General features: G+C 43.2%; 1 protein-coding gene across 1 annotated transcript in view; it reads right to left on the minus strand.

Moving 5' to 3' along the window:
- Positions 1-23,374, minus strand: part of LOC129714737 (electroneutral sodium bicarbonate exchanger 1-like) — a 95,628-nt gene that overhangs the window by 40,942 nt on the left and 31,312 nt on the right. The window contains exons 3-7 of the mRNA XM_055664538.1: positions 21,099-21,242; positions 19,118-19,253; positions 12,675-12,835; positions 4,863-5,048; positions 543-631 (exon numbers count right to left, since the gene is read on the minus strand). Coding sequence (XP_055520513.1) covers positions 543-631; positions 4,863-5,048; positions 12,675-12,835; positions 19,118-19,253; positions 21,099-21,242 — 716 coding nt within the window. The remainder of the gene's footprint in view (positions 1-542; positions 632-4,862; positions 5,049-12,674; positions 12,836-19,117; positions 19,254-21,098; positions 21,243-23,374) is intronic.

Genomic DNA, 23,374 nt, shown 5'->3' on the forward strand with positions numbered 1-23,374 from the left:
TATCCTACACATTAGGGACAATTTACAGGGCCAATTAACCTACAAACCTGTACGTCTTTGGAGTGTGTGAGGAAACCTTAGCACTCAGAGAAAACCCACACGGTCACAGGAAGAAAGTATAAACTGTATACAGACAGCACCCATATTCAGGATCGAACTTGGGTCACTGGTGCTGCAAGGCACCAACTCTACCATGGTGCCACCCCATTGTTAGACCAGAGTAAAGACAGGCCAGGTTATCAGGTGACTGGCACAACTGTGGCCTATGCCTGAAGCACATTGGTTCATTCATACTTTAAATGTTAGCTATGATTTTCTATCATTGATAGGATTTCAACAAAAACATGCTTGGCTTCACTAAGGATTAACCAAAAGGCCAAGAAAGCTTAGGCAGTGCTATGGAACAACGATAGGTGGAGATTTATAGTTCTCCACAAAAGGGAATAAATGATCCCCGCTCGAACCCGGGGTGGGGGAAAAAAAAAGTGGATGTATCACAACTCCAGGCATCATAACCAGACAAGCGAAAGCGACCATCTTACCTTGCTCGACTCAACATTTGCAATGTCATGGTTGATTCCATTCTTAATGTCAAGATGAGTTGAAAGGGACAGTGGGGATAACATTTGACCTAAAGAGAAATAACAAAAACAATAAACTTGAAAAATAGTTTATATTTGGAATGGGACAGGGCTTTAGAAGGGCTTTAATAGAGTCAGAGGGCCCGTTTCCATGCTCTTCGGCCCAACTTGCATACGTTAAGCAGGATGTCCCATCTACACTAGTCCCATCTACACGAGTCCCACCTGCCTGCGTTTGGCCCATATCCTTCTAAACCTCTCCTATCCATGTACCTGTCCAAGGTGTATTTTAAATGCTGTAATTAGTACCTCCCTCCTCCGGCAGCTTGTTCCATATACCCACCTGAAAATGTTGCCCCTCAGGCTCCTATTAAATCTTTCCCCTCCCACCTTAAACCTATGTGTTCTCGTTCTTAATTCACCTACTCTGGGTAAAAGACTGTGAATTTACCTATCTATTTCCCTCATGATCTCTACGAAATTACCCCTCATCCTCCTATGCTCCAAAGAATAAATTCCTAGCCTGCTCAACCTCTCCCATAGCTCAGGCCCTCGAGTCCTGGCAACATCCTCGTAAATCTTCTCTGCACCTTATCCAACTTGACAACATCTTCCCTATACCACAATTGGGTAACCAAAACTGAACACAAAGTAACAAGACTAAACTAACAAAAGTGGCCTTGCCAATGTCAGATACAGATGCTTTTAAAGTAATTGAAAATGAAGCTGAATTTTTTAATAGCATGGATTAATTATATGGAAAGGCAACGCCAAAGTTTCCCCATCGCCACAAGCAATAAAAAAGTGAACAGCACAGTAGAAGACCATTGACACAAAATATGAACTTTTCACAGATGCTACCCGACCTGCTGTGTATTTCCAGCATTTCCAGTTTTATTTTATTTTTCATCATCTGTAGCCTTCTGCTTTTTGTCCTCCCCAAGCAGATTTGCTGAATTAGCAAGTGGTTACTTGAATGTAGAGATAATAACCCTTCAGACCTACCAAGAAAAAAAATCATGCGTCGTCTTCCTAGCGAAGCACCCGCACCCGGGTGGAACCGTAACTGGGGAGGAAAACACCTCAGAGATGCGTGGAGTGGCCCCTGCTGTAAATGCAAGTACTGTGGGCAGGTAACCTCAGGCTCAGCTGGGTTAGCTTAGACCTCGGTGAGTACAACCACCAAGGACAACTTAATTTTTGTTCAAAGTTTCCAAGGTCCGAGGTCAGTATGACAACTCCAGCAACCAGTGCCAGCCCGGGCTTGGAGATGGTATTGAGGACTTGAATGAGATGAGTGACCCTGGTACAGCATTGATTTGACAACTTTGATTTTAATGCTTCTATGTTTTTAGCAAGCCAATCATCGGATAGTTTTAGCGTACTTAACTGTGGTTTTAAGCTTTTAGATGGTTCTATTTTAGTAGTTAAATCGAGTTTCCTTTTAGATTTGGATTCCAGGGTAGACAATTCAAATATAAATTTAGATGACTCTTTGATTTTGACTGTGGACCAGCAGCCAGGTCTGATTCAGATAATTATGCTAATTAGCGAGCAAATCGAGAAAGTCTCGAGCAGATCGTGCACAGCAACTCATGTCTGAACTGCATGATCTGCATTTCCTTTGCTAACAAACTTGTAAAGAAACTTAAATATATCCCAGTATCTCTTGCAATTTTGGCAAATACTTTCAAAAAGATTGGTAGCTGAGAAAACAACAGAAAATAGCTAAAAACGTCACAGTTTTCAACTTCATGACTTGTCAGGCAAAAAAAATAAATTTCAGTGAGACACTGTCACTGTTGCCAGCACATTTAAATATATCTGCGATCAAGCATGCCAATTTATTTTGTTTACAACAGGAAAGGCCTAACTGCCTGTTAGAGGCATCACCTATAATGTGAATAAAGCAAATTTCAATGCTTTTAATTACTCATTTAGCCAGAATTACACTGATGACAAATATGGAAAAAGCAGTGAAATAAGCAGTGAGCAAAGAGCTTAGTCTATCAATGTGTTTGTACATGGATCGAGCACAAATGAGGAAACCAGAGATAATGCACATCAACAGGTAATTATGACCCAGCCGGTTAAGCTGACCAATTTAGTAAATCAGCTATCACCAGGATCATTAGGTTTCCTTGAGTAACACGGCACTGAAGTTAACTTCATTGGTCTTAGCACTCCATGATTTACGGCAAAATCTTGCACCTTCTGGCATTTAATATTGCGGCTGCAAATTATGCAGTTAGCTGTTTATGGACCATTCTTAGAAACATAGAAACATAGAAATTAGGTGCAGGAGTAGGCCATTCGGCCCTTCGAGCCTGCACCGCCATTCAATATGATCATGGCTGATCATCCAACTCAGTATCCCGTACCTGCCTTCTCTCCATACCCTCTGATCCCCTTAGCCACAAGGGCCACATCTAACTCCCTCTTAAATATAGCCAATGAACTGGCCTCAACTACCCTCTGTGGCAGAGAGTTCCAGAGATTCACCACTCTGTGTGAAAAAAGTTCTTCTCATCTCGGTTTTAAAGGATTTCCCCCTTATCCTTAAGCTGTGACCCCTTGTCCTGGACTTCCCCAACATCAGGAGCAATCTTCCTGCATCTAGCCTGTCCAACCCCTTAAGAATTTTGTAAGTTTCTATAAGATCCCCTCTCAATCTCCTAAATTCTAGAGAGTATAAACCAAGTCTATCCAGTCTTTCTTCATAAGACAGTCCTGACATCCCAGGAATCAGTCTGGTGAACCTTCTCTGCACTCCCTCTATGGCAATAATGTCCTTCCTCAGATTTGGAGACCAAAACTGTACGCAATACTCCAGGTGTGGTCTCACCAAGACCCTGTACAACTGCAGTAGAGCCTCCCTGCTCCTATACTCAAATCCTTTTGCTATGAAAGCTAACATACCATTCGCTTTCTTCACTGCCTGCTGCACCTGCATGCCTACTTTCAATGACTGGTGTACCATGACACCCAGGTCTCGCTGCATCTCCCCTTTTCCTAGTCGGCCACCATTGAGATAATAGTCTGCTTTCCTGTTTTTGCCACCAAAATGGATAACCTCACATTTATCCACATTAAACTGCATCTGCCAAACATTTGCCCACTCACCCAGCCTATCCAAGTCGCCTTGCAGTCTCCTGGCATCCTCCTCACAGCTAACACTGCCCCCCAGCTTCGTGTCATCCCGCAAACTTGGAGATATTGCCTTCAATTCCCTCATCCAGATCATTAATATATATTGTAAATAGCTGGGTAGCTGGGGTCCCAGTACTGAGCCTTGCGGTACCCCACTAGTCACTGCCTGCCATTGTGAAAAGGACCCGTTTACTCCTACTCTTTGCTTCCTGTTTGCCAGCCAGTTCTCTATCCACATCAATATTGAACCCCCAATGCCGTGTGCTTTAAGTTTGTATACTAATCTCTTATGTGGGACCTTGTCGAAAGCCTTCTGGAAGTCCAGATACACCACATCCACTGGTTCTCCCCTATCCACGCTACTAGTTACCTCCTCGAAAAATTCTATAAGATTCGTCAGACATGATTTACCTTTCATAAATCCATGCTGACTTTGTCCAATGATTTCACCACTTTCCAAATGTGCTGCTATCCCATCTTTAATAACTGACTCTAGCAGTTTCCCCACTACCGATGTTAGACTAACTGGTCATTCCTCTGGATTAGGGGACTGCTGTTACTAAATAAGTGGACGCAGCAGCGATTGGTGGGTCCAGGTCGAAGTGGAGCAACAAGGGAGGATTTTCCCCAAAGGATCGGATGCAAAATGAATAGGTTGTGAACGACATGCCTGCAGTATCCATGGGGACTATCCACAAATTCAGACAGGTATTCCAGACAGAAAGATCTACAGAAGGACGAGAATGCTGTCGCATTCACATTTTCTAAATCCCACAGAAGCAAGTGAGGTGGGCACAGGCATTTGCCTGCGTTACATGGCAGACATTTCTAAAGTACAACCATTAAAGTGGAGTAAATTTCTAAATTAGTAAATTTCTAAAGTGCAGCCATGAAGACTCCTGTCCCTGAGTTTGGGTGCTCTGCTCTAGTTTAAAATAATTGCACTGGGCTTTTTCTCTTTTGGGAAATTGTGCAAAAATTCTCCACCTGACCAGTTTCAAAAAAGTCACAGTTTGCCTCTTCCTTGTCTTGCACCCCTTCATACCCAACCACCCAGTCATTCTTTGCATGCAAAACCGACATAAAGAGCTCAAAGAAAGTCATCCTTTGGATTTCCGTTCTTGTTCTTACCAGCTTTGTCCATGGAATGAGGTTCAGATTGCTTTTTCCCAACCTCTGCAAAAGACCTGACAATTGGAAGGAGATTATTCCTCTTCTCAATTTGATGGTGATGTTTTTTCAGAAGAACTTCACGCACTTTCATACGAATGTTTTCATCCAGCTCCATGGATGCTTCCTGATGATCAAGAACCATATCTAACAGAAAAAAAATGACAAGATATTACCCCAGGATTAAAGTTATTGCAGTTAAAATATAGTCAATTTAGCATCCTTAAGAGTTTCCATTCATAAGAAAAACAAATCTCATTCAAATTGGTATGCGTATAAAGCAGCTTGTACATTTTCACTAATATGTGTGGAAAACTAATTTGGGAATTACTTATGTGGGAGAATGTTCTACTGCAGTCATGCAAATTCTACTTTGTAAAACCTATTGCAAGTTGTGCAACTGCCTCAAACGCAGGCACAGTACAACCTGGAATTCCCTGGTCCTTCCAAAACGACATGACCACACACTAATAGAATAGTAGAATAGTTTCTTTATTGTCATTGTAACATGGACCATGTACAACGAAATTTAAAATGTCAGCCAGTCAGTGCAGCAGTCAAACATTTCTAAAAGCTAACGATACATACACGGTAAAATAATAAAGATAAACAACTAAATAAATATCACGAACACAGCACGCATGCACACCCAACCCTCCATCCTTCTGTCGATTTCACAGTTACCACAGTCCCTTAGTCTGTATCGCCCCTGCGTTCCTTGGCGACTACATTTAGTGCCTTTATAGCAGTGGGGTAAAAACTGTTTTTGAGTCTGTTTGTCCTTGTCCTTGTAGATCTGTACCGTCTGCCTGACGGCAACAGTTCAAACAGGGAGTGTCCGGGGTGGGAAATGTCCTTTATGATATTCTGGGTTTTTTTGGTGCAGCGGGAACTGTGTAAGTCCTCCAAGGTAAGGAGAGGGCAGCCGACAATCCTCTGGGCGTTGTCAATGGCCTTCTGGAGCGTTTTCCTCTGAACCGCTGTGCAGCTGGTGTACCACACGCATACACAGTATGTTAGTATGCTCTCAATGGAGCACCGATAAAAGGACAGCAGCAGTCTCTGAGTGATGTTGTTCTTCCTGAGCACCCTCAGGAAGTGCAGTCTCTGCTGGACCTTTTTCAGCAGCGCAGTGGTGTTCACGCTCCACGTCAGGTCCTCCTCAATGTGGATTCCCAGGAAGCGGAAATCCGCCACCCTCTCTATACAGTCCCCTCTGATAGTCAATGGTACCATGTCCGTTTTGTTCTTCCTGAAGTCTATTATTACTTCCTTTGTCTTTAATGATACCAAAGGAAAAATAAAGGAATACAGTTCTAGAACTAGACTTGAATGCTCTTTACATCCGCAGTTTCTCTCTGTAGAAGTTGCCATTAGACCTATAAGAAGCTTTGTAACACAATTTGGTCCAGCATAATAAACAACTCAATCCGAGGTCACTGGTTTCCATTTTTTTAAACTTTATAATAAAGGGAATTATCAGCACACCTCCTGGACAAAAGGACATTCCCTCTCCAGTCCACTTTGCAATTTAAGAATGAATTAATGCATGAAATCAGCAGCATATGCACCTGACCTCTTCTCTGTCCATGGATTTACCATCAAGACCAGAGGCATTCCATAACAATTATGCCCAGCAGGGTCCCATGCATTTGAATGGGGCCACCAACCTTCATTTAAAAAGGTGTGAAAGTTATGTGTTTTGTAAAAATATTTTAATAACCATTATTTCAATTAACTTAGTTAATTGTTTTAAAGTTAATTTTAGTTTTTTAAATTAAATTTAGAAAAATAGTTGGAAAAGTTCAAACAATTGCTAATTGACAGCATTTGAAAACAGTGAAAAGGCCTAACAGCAGCGTAACTGTCAAAAGGCAATTAGCATAGTCTATGCCCATGACCTTAACTTATTTATGCTGCCCGAGACATGGTTGCTATTTGCAGCCTACTCCATCTCATAGAACAGCCATGGCAGCAAGGTTTCAAGGTCATTGAATAAAGGAAAGGATAACAGAAGGCAGCAACATTACATTGAACTTGGTCCTTGTCCACATCAATTTGAAAGATGAAAATGTACATTGTTGTTTTTACTCTTGAATTTCAAGGCCGGGTACTTCAAACTTCTCCTTTCTTTGGAATTCCCAAGTTTCCCAAAAGCCAAGATATCTATTCACTACTCATCAGGGCCGGTCCTAGGCCGATTGGACCGATTTTTCCAAATTGGGCCCTGCGCCCAAGGGGGGCCCCGCATTAATTTTCCGTATTTCATATGGAAATACAAATTTGCGTTGTTAAATAAAGATTAAAAGAAAAACATTTGCCATACGGATTGTTTTATAAAACGAACATGGATAACAACCGCTGTGAATAATAAACGATGTGTTAACTGCTACTGTAATGGGTCATCAATGCATATCGACACCCATTCCTTAGTAAATGCGTTAATTTGTGTCACTCGCTGCCGCAGGAGCTGCCGAGATGGGGGGTGGGGTGTGGGAGTCCACAGGGCAGCAAGCCCCAGCACCGCAGCAAACTCAGCCGTGAGTATTCAACATTAAACGCCGGGAGCGGGCAGGCGGGCGGTGTGTGCGTGAGAGGGGGGGGGGCGAGAAAGGGTCAGATTTGTATGAAATCGGCAGTGTACCGGCCCGCTCTTGGTCGGGGGTGGGGGGGGGGATAGGATTAAAAGACCTAAAGCATAAACGAAAATCAACTGGCCGGATAATTGCGGGAGGGAGACAATCTGTGGATAAACAGATCTGGGGGTTGTGTTAAGTCGTTCGGTGCTGGTACAACAGCAGACCAGGTTGGAGGTTTGAGTCTGTGTTAACATTGGTGTCGGGGTGAATGGCCGGGCCGGGGTACGGGTGGGATTTAACTCTGTCTGTCTGCGCGTGTGTGTGTGTGTGTCTGTGACTCTGTGTCTGCGTATGTTTCTGTGTGTGTGTGTGTGTGTGTGTCGGTCAATTGATTACTGTCAATACGAGCAGCTCACGGAGCAGAGTCAGAATGAGAAACACTGCTCGGCTCTCACACACACACTCGTGGAGTGAACTGTAGACATAAACGTGGCTGGGGGTAGAGGAGTGGGGGGGGGGGGGAGAGAGAGAGAGAGGGAGGGAGAGAGAGGAGGGGGAGAGAGAGGGGAGAGAGAGATAAGGGGAGGGAGAGAAAGACAGGCAGAGAGAGAGGGGAGAGAGATAGAGGGAGAGAGAGAGGGAGGGGGGGGACGGGGAGAGAGGGAGAGAGAGAGAGAGAGAGAGAGTTCTCCCTTCTGCCTCACCACCACTGTTGGCTGCCCTTTGTGAGGTGATTGGAGACCAAAACCAGTTACCCTTTAGATCTCCCTCTCCCTACCTCTCACTACCTCCCTCCCCCTCCCTCTGCCTCCTTCTTTAGAGGGGGGGGGGAGGATGAGGCAAGGAAGGGGGGAGAGGGCGGAGGGGAGAGAGGAGTGTGCCTTGCTTGGTGGAGAAGTGAGATGTGGGAACGCTGTACGCAGGTGGTGACTCACTCTCACACTGGGATCCCCCCTGTCATTGCACAGTCTATCTGACTCCCTGCACCCACCCACCCCCACCCCCCCCCCCAGCGAAGGAAATATGCAATGCTCCGGGTCGAAACCCTTCTTCAAACCTGGCCCGAAACGTTGGCTATTTCCTTCGCTCCATAGATGCTGCCTCAAGCCCTGTCCCATTGTGCGAGTTCACCAAAGAGCTCTCCCGAGTTTAAAATCTCTGTGTAGCATCTCTGTCCCTATCTTCAAATTCCCACTTTGAAATAACATACAATTTTCGACTTTAAATTTTGCAGCAGGATCGCGATTAGTTGATTCCCATGCATTTTCAATCGTCGTTTGATTCAGTGTAATTTTCACACCTGGTTGATGTAGTTTTAAACAAAAATATACAGTTCATTACAATAAATAGTTTCAAGCATACCCGGTACTAAACGCACAAACATTAAGGTGGTTACTGATGTTACAAATTGTTATAAATGAATATAAGTTCAAAGTGAAATAGGAGATTTCCATGGAAAGAATATTTAACCAGAATATGACGAGGTCGCTGCAAGATGCTCACTTAAAACAATACGCCGTCAACTCAGGATTGTTTCTTAGCCCTCTGACAGGTGTTTCAATCTCACCTCGTAGCTCGCTGTTAATCGATTCATAGCTATTAATTTTCATTCCTGGTCCATATCGAACTTCTCCAAATGCAAACGCTTCAAGTTACGCTTCTTGTCTGGTGGTAAGGGGGGGAGGGGGGGAGATGCTAGGATAAAATACCATATATTTGCATTTATATAGCGATCCTGCTGTGAAATTTTTGTCGTAAGTTTTATTTTATTTCAAAGTGGGAATTGGAAGATAGAGACAGAGATGTTACACAGAGATTTTGATAGGAAGGAAACATTACAGCAGCTGAGTAAAAGATCGGTCAAATGAAGATCGGGCGAGGGGGTTTGGGGAACAGTATCTATAGCTCGGGACTTGCCTAAATGAGTACTGAGATGGATTATCATTCCACAACAAATTTCTTATACAATAATACCTTTTATGCAATTATCACAACAGTTTGTTGGATATGGATCAACGAACTCTGTATGGTACATGCTCGTAAATTAGTAAAACAAATGTTCTTCTTTAAGTACTGTTGTTTCGGGGCTGGGGGTGACTGATGACAAATAACCCATTCTGTATTTTGTCATAATGTGGCTGAAACAATGGCATATTTTATGATATTTATTGAGATAGAAAGATACAACGGAGTTTGGGCAAGATATTACCTTGCAACATTCTGTATGTCTGATAGATATTGTGAAATGGAACTCAGAAATTATGGGAGGATTACATAAAATTACAATTCAAAGGTAATAAATATACAGAGTGTTCTTATTTCCATCATGAACACACCAAGTCCTACTACGGCAAACTCACGAGCTACTACGGTATGACTACGTGTTAAAAAGTATCAAGTGTTTACATCCTGAGTATATTTTACTCGTGGACATTTTTCAACATGTTGAAAAATCTTCACGAGTTACCACGTTTCCCAAGTACCTGCCATTAGCGCTAAGAAATGGCATGTTGGCCTTTATAACACGAGGAGTCAAGTATAGGAGCAAAGAGGTCCTTCTGCAGTTGTACAGAGTTCTAGTGAGACCACACCTGGAGTATTGTGTGCAGTTTTGGTCCCCTAATTTGAGGAAGGACATTCTTTCTATTGAGGGAGCCCAGCGTAGGTTTACAAGGTTAATTCCGGGATGGCGGACTGTCATATGCTGAGAGAATGGAGCAGCTGGGCTTGTACACTATGGAGTTTAGAACGATGAGAGGGGATCTCATTGAAACATATAAGATTGTTAAGGGCTTGGACACGCTAGAGGCAGGAAACATGTTCCCGATCTTGGGCGAGTCCAGAACCAGGGGCCAAGAGAGAGCTAGATAGGGCTCTTAGAAATAGCGGAGTCAGGGGATATGGGGAGAAGGCAGGAACGGGGTACTGATTGGGGATGATCAGCCGTGATCACACTGAATGTATGTGATATGAAAGTGAATTAGGTGTCAAATTAAACTTCTTTTTATGCTTTATCTGATGGGATAAATTGCAGACTTGATTTTTTAAATCTCAAAATTTTGTAACATTGCTAGAAAATGTACCTGCATCTTGGAGGCCGAAGGTTAGGTTATTAGCAAAGAAAGACAGGTTTTGTTATCCCTCAGCACAGCAACATCAAGATCGATGTTGCTGTGCTGAGATATAACCAAGTCTATCCCTCATTGCTAGCAGCTGATGGGAAACGACTGTAAAGTGGGAAGCGGCTAGGGGGGGGGGGGGGGGGGGGGGGGGGGGGGGGTGGGGGAGTTCCTTTCAGAGCGTGTGGGTAGTCTGGCCAGGAGTAAAGTTGCGAGGAGGGTAGGACGGTTGAGATGGAGGGGGTCGGCCGGGGATCATCCAGCTCAAGAGCGGGTCAGTGGGCAGTGGAGCTTACTCCATATGTCAGGGCGAGTAACCTCAATTGATCCCTTGTTCGTGCTGACACAGGAGTAAGCTCCATCGCCCGCTGTGATGTTATGAATCACCCGCTGACCAACTCTGCTCTATGATCTTTGCTCTTGAGATGGTCCCTTCACTGTTCAGACGGAGAGCACTGCCAGATGTGAGCGGGCCGGCAGAAGGCTCTGAGATGGCAGTCGGTTCCGCTGTCCGGTGATAGAGGCCGCTCGTAGCCACGCGAGCTGCTTCCCTCCCAGGCCACAATGCGGTGAGTGAGTGTTACCGGCATGAACCCGACCCTCTCATTCTCAACGTTCCTTCCCTCCTCGCAACTTTACCCCTGGCTAGACTCCCCACACGCTGCAAAAGGAACTCTCCCCCGAATTGTCATGTTACGCACGACACGCGACTCATTTATAATTATTTATTTATATTTCTACTAACAAATATCCCAATTGGGCCCCGCACCTCCTAAGGCCGGCCCTGCTACTCATAGCTCTCTCAACACTTCTGTCCTTTCAGTCTTGGTAATGTCCTTCACTGTGGGCGGCAGCTGTTTATCTTTTGTTTAAAAGCTACCTCATGCAGTTCTAAATATAAAACTTGAAGAAAACAAATGTTATTGCATTTTCCTTTCATTGCTCTTTCTAAATTAAATAAACACAGTTTAAGTCACCTTTACCTTTGTCGTCCAATTCCAATTACATGGTGACTCATGTTGGAGAGAAATGTTCGTTAGTTTCCATACTAACAAGAGATGGAAAAGTTGCAGTGACATAGTTCAAACCACAACTTGTCCACAAGGTAACTTTTCCCCGACTTACCGTCCTTCACTTAGCACAATTATTCTTGATACTTAACGTCACCCATTCACTGCTTCACCATTCGTGATCACATTCCACAATTAAATCAACAGATAAGAGACAGGTGAAGAGAGAATTAAAGAACTAACCAAAAGTCTCCAATAACATGGTAAAAATATGAGAACTACATAATTCATATACATTCCATTGCTCCTCAGATGAGAAAATTAAATACAAGATAACCATGAGAAGCTGGGGTAAACTACAGGGAATGTTATCATTGCACACAAAATAAATTAAAAGGTGTTTTCACAAGCAAGCGATTTTGTTTATTCCCACTCTCAGGAGGAGAAAGGACAAGTTATGTTGACATTATGATACAAATGCCTTGAAGAGTGGTGTAGGAGCCATTAAGCTTAAGTCAGTATATTATAGCCATGTCTAACATTTTTAATATTTTCGTTTTTAACTGTCTGTACTTTTGTAGGTGGGAATTGATACGTAGAAAGGGTGTGTCTATTTCTAGGGGAGACTAGCGCAGACTCATAGATTAGGAGGCAGTTGGACTTTGGAAGGATGGTGAGAATACAGTCTTTTATCACACATGAATCATGATCACGACACACACAAGTTAATGAGACGACATACTTTTATAAACTTTCATATGATTTATATGACAAGAATGGAACAGCGATTACGAACGGAAAGTGATGGATTATTTCTTTGCCATGTATGACTTCAATAAAAGACTAATTAATCAAGAAAGAATGTTTGGAAGATTAGTTTATACTATCTTAAGTGTGTCGTGAGTGCGTAAACTATACCTCCAACCCATCCCCGAAGAGTAATGGCTATCAAAGTTGGACTTAGAGAACGTAATAAGAAACTGCCATTATAAATGATATCTTTACACGTTTTACTTCCAAGTAATAAACTCTTTTGATGAGAACATTGTCCTTCATTAGACATACTTGAAATCTCTTGAATGCTGTTTGCTTGCATGTCCAGCAAGATTGTTCCATTAATGATGCAGCTCCGCAACTCAAACAGGCTGTGCAATGACAACGTGGCAACATATGGTTTACTCCAGCGATCTCCACCGTCCTCAACATCTTCCTCAAACTTCAACCACCTGTCAAACCACAAAAATACTGTTTCAATTTAATGCTAAACTTATGCAGAAACCTTCTCAGAGCAAGCAAGTTACTGTTAAAAACAGAGGATCAAGGACCTACTGATGCTGGCTTACAAAAAAAACAAAGTACTGGAGTTACTCAGCAGGTCAGGCTCCAAGAGAACATTGATAGGTGGTGTTTCAGGTTGGGATCCTTCTTCAGACTGATTGGGGTTTTGGGGGGTGGAGGAAGAAAGTAGGAAGACAGGTGGGGGCAGGGTAAAGCCTGGTGAGTGATAGGTGGATACAGGCAAGGGGAAGTTAATAGGCAGATGGTTGGACTAAGGGCAGGGATGAAAAGACAACAGGTGTGAGATAAGGAAAGAGGATATGTGCATTGTGAAGCCAGAGGAGGAAGGAGAGGGGGAAGGGAAGAAATTGATCAAGTCCAGGTGGGGTTTGTTTTTTGTTGTAGGTTAGTTACCTAAAATTGGAGAATTCAATGTTCATATTGTGAGGTTGTAAGCTACCCAAGCTTAAAGATAAAAAACAGGGAAGTTGTGAAGACCATTTATTATAAGAGTGAAGATGGAACAAGAGTCAACTGAATGCAAACATGTGATTCACTCCTGTATATCTTTTTAATAATCTGAGGACATACAATAGGAGGTTGGCTAGTTTTTTTCCACCCTGTGCACATTCTTGTGTGCACTGTTGGTGAGGAGCACTTCAACAACAACTCCGACGCCCGACGCATGTGGCAAGGCATCCAGGCCATCACGGACTACAGACCCTTCAACATCACCCCCACATCCAGCGACGCCTCCTTCCTTGAGGAGCTTAATCACTTCTATGGCCGCTTCGACAGGGACAATCAAGAGACAGCCATCAAGGCTGTGCTACCTGCCGATCACCAACCCCTCACACTCACCCCCTACGACGTGTACGTGGCACTGAGTAGGACTAATGCACGTAAAGCTGCTGGCCCTGACGGCATCCCCGGGCGCGTGCTCAGGGCCTGTGCTGCGCAGCTGACAGACGTCTGGACTGACATCTTCAACCTGTCACTTGCCCAAGCAGTTGTCCCCACTTGCCTTAAAACCACCTCCATCGTGCCAGTGCCAAAACACTCCACTGTGGCAAGCCTCAACGACTTCCGCCCAGTTGCACTTACCCCCATCATCACCAAGTGCTTCGATAGGCTGGTCCTGGCACACCTCAAAAGCTGCCTACCCCCCACACTGGATCCCTATCAGTTTGCCTACCGCAAGAACAGGAGTACGGAGGATGCCATCTCAACGGCACTTCACTCCGCCCTCTCCCACCTCGACAACAGAGACACTTACGTAAGAATGCTGTTCATCGATTACAGCTCAGCATTCAACACCATTATACCATCAAAACTGATCACCAAACTCGGTAACCTGGGCATCGACCCCTCCCTCTGCAACTGGATACTGGACTTTCTAACCAACAGACCCCAGTCTGTGAGGTTAGACAAGCACACCTCTTCAACCCTCACCCTGAACACCGGCGTTCCACAGGGCTGTGTGCTGAGCCCCCTCCTCTACTCCCTCTTCACCTATGACTGCACACCTGTACATGGTACTAACACCATCATCAAGTATGCAGATGATACAACAGTGATTGGCCTCATCAGCAACAACGATGAGCTGGCCTACAGGGAGGAGGTCCAGCACTTAGCAGCATGGTGCGCTGACAACAACCTGGCCCTTAACTCCAAGAAGACCAAGGAGCTCATTGTAGACTTCAGGAAGTCCAGAGGCGGCACGCACACCCCCATCCACATTAACGGGACGGAGGTGGAATGTGTTTCTAGCTTCAGGTTCCTGGGAGTCAACATCTCTGATGACCTCTCTTGGACCCACAAGACCTCAACTCTGATCAAGAAGGCTCACCAGCGTCTCTTCTTCCTGAGGAGACTGAAGAAGGTCCATCTGTCTCCTCAGATCCTGGTGAACTTCTACCGCTGCACCATCGAGAGCATCCTTACCAACTGCATCACAGTATGATATGGCAACTGCTCTGTCTCCGACCGGAAGGCATTGCAGAGGGTGGTGAAAATTGCCCAACGCATCACCGGTTCCTCGCTCCCCTCCATTGAGTCTGTCCAAACCAAGCGTTGTCTGCGGAGGGCGCTCAGCATCGCCAAGGACTGCTCTCACCCCAACCATGGACTGTTTACCCTCCTACCATCCGGGAGGCGCTACAAGTCTCTCCGTTGCCGAAACAGCAGGTCGAGGAACAGCTTCTTCCCGGCGGCTGTCACTCTACTGAACAACGTACCTCGGTGACTGCCAATCACCACCCCCCCCGGACACTTATTATTATTTATTCAAATCGTTTGCTATGTCGCTCTTCCAGGGAGATGCTAAATGCATTTTGTTGTCTCTGTACTGTACACTGACAATGACAATTAAAATTGAATCTGAATCTGAATTCTTGTAATTGATAAGAGGTTGTTAACAGCCACAATCTTTTGTTTGCTCTCATTCAAACGGATGCATTTGTGATCGATTTCATCAGCGATCACAAATTTTCTGGGAGAAATAATTTGTTTATTCATATAACATATAACATATAACAATTACAGCACGGAAACAGGCCATCTCGGCCCTACAAGTCCGTGCCGAACAACTTTTTTCCCTTAGTCCCACCTGCCTGCACTCATACCATAACCCTCCATTCCCTTCTCATCCATATGCCTATCCAATTTATTTTTAAATGATACCAACGAACCTGCCTCCACCACTTCCACTGGAAGCTTATTCCACACCGCCACCACTCTCTGAGTAAAGAAGTTCCCCCTCATGTTACCCCTAAACTTCTGTCCCTTAATTCTGAAGTCATGTCCTCTTGTTTGAATCTTCCCTATTCTCAAAGGGAAAAGCTGATCCACATCAACTCTGTCTATCCCTCTCATCATTTTAAAGACCTCTATCAAGTCCCCCCTTAACCTTCTGCGCTCCAGAGAATAAAGACCTAACTTATTAAACCTTTCTCTGTAACTTAGTTGTTGAAACCCAGGCAACATTCTAGTAAATCGCCTCTGTACTCTCTCTATTTTGTTGACATCCTTCCTACAATTGGGCGACCAAAATTGTACACCATACTCCAGATTTGGTCTCACCAATGCCTTGTACAATTTTAACATTACATCCCAGCTTCTATACTCAATGATCTGATTTATAAAGGCTAGCATACCAAAAGCTTTCTTTACCACCCTATCTATATGAGATTCCACCTTCAAGGAACTATGCACGGTTATTCCTAGATCCCTCTGTTCAACTGTATTCTTCAATTCGCTACCATTTACCATGTACGTCCTATTTTGATTTGTCCTGCCAAGGTGTAGCACCTCACATTTATCAGCATTAAACTCCATCTGCCATCTTTCAGCCCATTCTTCCAAATGGCCTAAATCACTCTGTAGACTTTGGAAATCCTCTTCATTATCCACAACACCCCCTATCTTGGTATCATCTGCATACTTACTAATCCAATTTACTACACCTTCATCCAAATCATTGATGTACATGACAAACAACAAAGGACCCAACACCGATCCATGAGGCACCCCACTAGTCACCTGCTTCCAACCCGACAAACAACCATCCACCATTATCCTCTGGCTTCTCCCATTCAGCCACTGTTGAATCCATCTTGCTACTCCTGCATTTATACCCAACAGTTGAACCTTCTTAACCAACCTTCCATGAGGAACCTTGTCAAAGGCCTTACTAAAGTTCATATAGACAACATCCACTGCTTTACCCTCGTCAATTTCCCTAGTAACCTCTTCAAATAATTCAAGAAGATTAGTCAAACATGACCTTCCAGGCACAAATCCATGCTGACTGTTCCTAATCAGACCCTGTTTATCCAGATGCTTATATATATTATCTCTAAGTATCTTTTCCATTAATTTGCCCACCACTGAAGTCAAACTAACAGGCCTATAATTGCTAGGTTTATTCTTAGAACCCTTTTTAAACAATGGAACAACATGCGCAGTACGCCAATCCTCTGGGACTATTCCCGTTTCTAATGACATTTGAAATATTTCTGTCATAGCCCCGGCTATTTCTACACTAACTTCCCTTAATGTCCTAGGGAATATCCTGTCAGGACCTGGAGACTTATCCACTTTTATATTTTTCAAAAGTGTCAGTACTTCTTTTACTTTGAACCTCATAGTATCCATAGCTACTCTACTTGTTTCCATTACCTCACATAATTCAATATCCTTCTCCTTGGTGAATACCGAAGAAAATAAATTGTTCAATATCTCCCCCATCTCTTTTGGCTCTGCAGATAGCTGTCCACTCTGTCTCTCCAATGGACCAATTTTATCCCTCGTTAACTTTTTGCTATTAATATAGCTGTAGAAACCCTTTGGATTTACTTTCACCTTACTTGCCAAAGCAACCTCATGTCTTCTTTTAGCTTTTCTAATTTTTTTCTTAAGATTCTTTTTACATTCCTTATACTCCTCAAGCACCTCATTTACTTCATGCTGCCTATAATTATTGTAGATCTCCCTCTTTTTCCGAACAAGATAGATAGATAGATATAGATATGCCATTTATTGTCACTATACATGTACAGTGAAACTGAAAGCTGCTCGTACTCAGTGCATACATACAATTTTAGCACAAAAAACAAGAAACAGAAAAAAACAAAAAACATAAGGGAGATGGGGGGGGGGGAATAGGTGCACAAATTCTGCGGCGCTACATACATATATACAGATGGAAGTCCGTGTTGGGCGGTGTAGTCAGTGCATGTGTGAATTTGAATTTATAGTAGATATAATTCTTGGAAAGCAACTATTCCTGAGTCTGTTTGTCCTGGATTTGATGCACCTATAGCGCCTTCCAGAGGGCAGCAGGTCGAACAGTCCAAACGCAGGATGGGAGCTGTCTTGGATTATCTTCTTTGCCCTGCTAAGGCAGCGGGAGGTGTAGATGTCCATCAGGGAGGGGAGAGGGCAGCCAATGATCCTCTGCGCTGTCCTGGTTACCCTCTGAAGCCTCTCCCTGTCTGCCATGGTGCAGCTGCTATACCATGCTGTAATGCAGTATGTCAGCAGGCTCTCGATGGACGAGCGGTAGAAGGTCAGCAGCAGGTTAGAGTCCAGGTTGTGCTTCCTGAGGACCCTCAGGAAGTGCAGCCGCTGCTGAGCCTTCTTGATGACCGCTGTCGTGTTGTCAGTCCAGGAGATGTCAGCAGCGATATGGACGCCGAGAAACCGGAAGGTGTTGACCCTCTCCACACACTCGCCGTTGATGTGTAGGGGGGCTAAGTCGGTGCTGTGCCTCCTGAAGTCGACAATGAGCTCTTTTGTTTTCCTGGTGTTCAGAGCCAGATTGTTTTCTGAGCACCAGGTTGTCAACTTCAGGACTTCCTCTCTGTAGGCTGCCTCGTCTCCCTTCGAAATAAGTCCGACCACAGTATGTCAATTTCCCTTGAAAACCAGGGCTCTTTCCAATTTTTACTGTTTCCTTTCAACCGAACAGGAACATAAAGATTCTGTACTCTTAAAATTTCCCCTTTAAATGTCCTCCATTTTTCTTCTACATCCTTCCCATAAAACAAAATGTCCCAGTTCACTCCTTTTAAATCATTTCGCATCTCATCAAAGTTAACCTATCTCCAATCAAAAATCTCAACCCTAGGTCCAGTTCTGACCCTCTCCATAATTATATTGAAACTAATGGTATTGTGATCACTGGACCCGAAGTGCTCCCCAATGCATACCTCCGCCACCTGTCCCGTCTCATTTCCTAACAGGAGGTCCAGCACTGCCCCTCCTCTAGTAGGTACCTCTATGTATTGCTGCAAAAAACTATCCTGCACACATTTTACAAACTCCAAACCATCCAGCCCATTTACCGAATGTGTTTCCCAGTCTATGTGTGGAAAGTTGAAATCTCCCACAATCACTACTTTGTGCTTACTACTAATATCAAAGAATAAAAAAAAATATATATACATATACGCACATAAATTTGTGATCGCTGATGAAATCGATCACAAATGCATCCGTTTGAATGAGAGCAAACGAAAGATTGTGGCTGTTAACTTGACGTATATATGTATATGTATATAAAACAGACAATAAAAAGCATTAATTTGGGAAAGATTTGAGGCAGCTGATAAGAAAAAAAAGGGAAGGGAGCCCGTCATTAATCATTCCTGGAACTAAATAAACCGCATGAAACATTTTCCATCTGCAACATTTTCTCAGAACACAAACATTGCAGACAATTCACACACCTGGCCGTCTCCTTCCACTCAGCATCTTCACCCCCTCGCTGGCAGATTTCATCCAGCTCTGTGAAGAGTTCATGTGGAACATGATCTTCATCATCTTCAGTTCCCAGAATGAACTGAACTCTCTGAGAAGGGGTGTCTAAAAAGGAGATACAACATTGCAGGTAATAAGATAGTAATAGATTTTGAAGGAAAATCAACACAGAGACCCTACAGACTCAGATTACATTGAATAGGTGAAGGTTTTCATCCTCATCAGCTGCTGTGAAATGACTCAGAGGCTGCAGCAAGAGGTGTGCCTCAATCAATATCCCCTTTCTGTGGCATAAAACTGGTTTGAGGGCCTTCAAAATACCTGACATTCATTTTGCCTGCTTGAGTTTTCAATACTGTTCATACTTGTTATGATATTATGTACTACACATTTTCAAAATCATGCAGAGCACAGATAAGCTGCAAACTCTGCTTGAATAATGAAGTCCATGCCTGGAAGTGGCTTCGGGACGCTTTCATCATAGGATTGTGAGCAAGAATTATATACTGTTGTCCTATGGCTGCCATGGTGACAGTTTCAAGACTGGAACCTGTTTCCCAAGGCACAGACGTAGCAACTAAAGTCTCTACAGGCTGATGCACTAGGAACTGTGCATGTTGCATTTTAACCTCTGGAACTCTCTGCCACAGAGGGTAGTTGAGGCCACAGTTCAATGGCTATATTTAAGAGGGAGTTAGATGTGGCCCTTGTGGCTAAGGGGATCAGAGGGTATGGAGAGAAGGCAGGTACGGGATACTGAGTTGGATGATCAGCCATGATCATATTGAATGGCGGTGCAGGCTCGAAGGGCCGAATGGCCTACTCCTGCACCTAATTTCTATGTTTCTATGTTTCTAACCTGGGGAGTTAAATGACAAATATTCTAAATTTTTTTACTTTTCAATGAAGCAACTAATTAGCTCACCAAATAAAATAAATTCAAATTCTAGTCTGCGGTGCATGATCAGACGGAGCTCCAGGCTGAGAGCGCCCCGCTGACTGTGTGGCACCAACAGGAACACTGACGGCAAACAGCAGATTCTTTCTAATGAATCCCTGCCACCTTCAAGATTGGGCCTCCTGCAAACAGTGCGTCAATGGAAGCTAACGTAACAGCCATCCAGCATCAGAGCACAGTGTGATATGGTGGAAGCCAGAGGTTCCAAAACAGTGGGTATCAATGTTGGGTTCATGCCCAACTTGAAGGAATGGGCACCATGTTCTGCGCAGATTCTGATTCAAAGCTTCGTTTTGGGTCACTACATCCAACTCACTGCCCGTCTGATATGTCTAACTTATCCTGGTGTTTGCTAATCTGCTTTCCTTGGCAGATTGGGTCTTCAATGTCCATATGCAGGACCTTAAATAAAGTTCAAATATGACCTTACCCACAGGCAAGTTGTTGCCTATGGATGCCGCCCATGCTAACCTGCACTCAAGCAAAATAATTCACCATAAAACTTGTGCCATAACGAGTGATAAAGCATCTTTAGGAAAATTCAACTCCTGTTCCTGAAGTTGTACATGGGCCAACATATCTTCATCATCTGTGATATAAGAGTTAGCTTTTTTTTTTGGAACAAAAATGGGGAGAGAGAGGGGCTGTTGGTAGCAGCTGCCAGTCTGCTTACACAGTGTGTCTGGCAAGAAAGAAGAAAGACTGCAAGAGGATAAGTCCGTGTAGAAGTCCTATACAATGACTCTTCCAGTACTGCCACTCATCATGGTCATCAGTTTCTCCCGCCTCTAGGACAGTCTTTAATTCATGAGGGGGCTACTGTACTGGCAAGCTTGGCCTCCTCTGGATGAGTTCTCCTGTCAAAGATTGTAGCACATTAGTGTAATCCGTAAAGAGATTAGATGGTGCCTGCCTCTCTGAAACCCTATATATAATAAATAAAGTGGTGCCCCATTCAAATATTTACTGCAAGAGGATTGCATGCGTCTCACCACAAGGGAGATTGTCCTTTTCTTCCTCTTGGATGGCATCTTTTGCTCTATCTCGCTTCTTGTGCTTTGATCCATGGGTCCTGTGGTGTCGGTGACTCTGTCTGCCCAAAGGCATACGCACTCCAACATACAAGGTCCTATGCCCTACAACACAAGAAAGAATACACATTTGTAGATTGTTGAGCATCAGAGCAAAAGCACAAAATAACTATTTTGGTTAAACCATGCAAATAACATTCAATTTTGTTGCCAACACACAAGAGTTCAAACATTGGAATGCGCAGAGAAGAGCCACAAGACAGAGTCAGAGTCTTTAGGGCTGGTATTTTGAACGTTCAGCTTGCACACAGTGACTCGCATGTAAAGGCAAAAATCTGGGATCATTTAAGAGACAACTGGCTGCTCTAATGGGGGATTGGGAGGCCTGTGAAAGGATTTACCTAATGGAAACGGATGAATTCCATCATCCATAGTTGTCTAAGAAAGAAGGGAATTTGCCAATTTTTGATAAATTAAGAGTTAACTGCACTCTTCCATTTAATTGGAATACCAATTAAATTATAATAAACCATTTACCATTGTTAATTTAACACATTTTATTATATTTGTGGTGGTGATTGACACTTGCACTTTAAATACAAGCAAAAGTAAATATCCTGTAGATTTTAAGCTTCATGACTGATAGAAGCTGCAGCAATCTTCCCTTAGTTGGGAATAAATAAAAATATATTCCAATTCAGTTTAATTTGCCCACTCAGCATACACACCCTGTGATTTGCTCCAAAATCAAAAGACTGCTATTTTTATGCTGATGGTCTTTGAAGACTCTATAAATTACAGAAGGCAGGCCTTCCTATCAAACCTGCCACAATGCTGAATACAGACTTACTAAACATATAATTATGACAAAGCTATAACACGATTTCACACTGTTTAAAAAAAGTCTCTGCTATGGCGTATAATCAGTATAATTGTGGAAAATAGTTATTGGCAATAAACAGTCCATATTTAGTGAAACGGGCTCTTTACGAAAATAACAGACCTTAAAGTTCGTGTTCGGATATGTAGACGCTTGAATGGCAAGATGTGAATTTACACACTCCCAATCAACTACACACCAATAAAAGTCAAAAGACTGGCTTTGTGTTAATGTGCATCTCTCTAACTACAAACAAACATACAATAAATAATTATGAAATTGCCAGATTCTGACATTTGTCGCACGATAATGCTGCTGCCACCGCACATGTTAGATCACTATTCTTTTGAAAATCATAATAGGCGCCATTTCAAGTGTGGTAATGATGAATCTGGTTTACACCAATGTTGAGCTTGTCTTTCTTTATCCAATCTCTTGCTGTTTGCCAAAATTACTACTTTTGTATTGGCAGAAAGTTGTGGTTCCCTATATGCAAATCCAAATTATCAAAGTACACACAAGTGGATCCATTACAGACTCCTGGCACATTCTAGCTTTCCCAATTACCTTACTTCTATCTATTAATCTTTCCATCCATACAATATTTCCTCTGAACCCACTCAACCACAATTTCTAACAAACTTCAGTTCAACTTCAAAATAACAAATTAACAGGGCTGACAGATTAGCTTCCTCGGCAATCCACTGGTCATACTGAAGGCAGAGATCATCTTCTAAAGTGAGTTTTCTATCACTTGACCTTCAAAACTGTGATATAATTACAATTCAAGAGTAAGACGAAAGTTAACTTTCACATTGATGGCTGTACAAGTGACATGGAAGCTGGCTGCTTTATACATAGGACACCACACAAGACAACATTGTAGACTAATCTTTATTAAGAACATGAAACAAAAATGCAGTGCAAAAAGGGTCCCAACCCAAAACATAAACTATCCACATTCTCTAGGGATGCTGCTGAACCCACTGAGTTTATCCAGCATTTGTGTCTTTCCATGCAGTGCAAAAAGATGCTAATACAATGAAAAACTGAAATAATGACTAGGAATTAAGAAACCTTTACACTTGGACCACTTCAAGCAGCTTTCTCAAGAACCTATCCTTCATCCCAATTGGGGGTTGCCTTTGACAAATTTAGTAATCTAGCGTTAAATAATTAGATACTTCTGAAAACACAAAGATATCAGGAAGCAGACCAAAGCACCTGTTGAACAGTAGTTTGTGCTAGCCCTCCACAAAACAACTCCATATCTATCTCTTGCAGTCCATTTGTTGTTGCCCATTCCCAAGTTACATTTATATTAGTATCCGATCGATCTGCCACTACAATTTATTTG

This window comes from Leucoraja erinacea, chromosome 40, assembly GCF_028641065.1.
Source record: "Leucoraja erinacea ecotype New England chromosome 40, Leri_hhj_1, whole genome shotgun sequence".
Taxonomy (NCBI): domain Eukaryota; kingdom Metazoa; phylum Chordata; class Chondrichthyes; order Rajiformes; family Rajidae; genus Leucoraja; species Leucoraja erinaceus.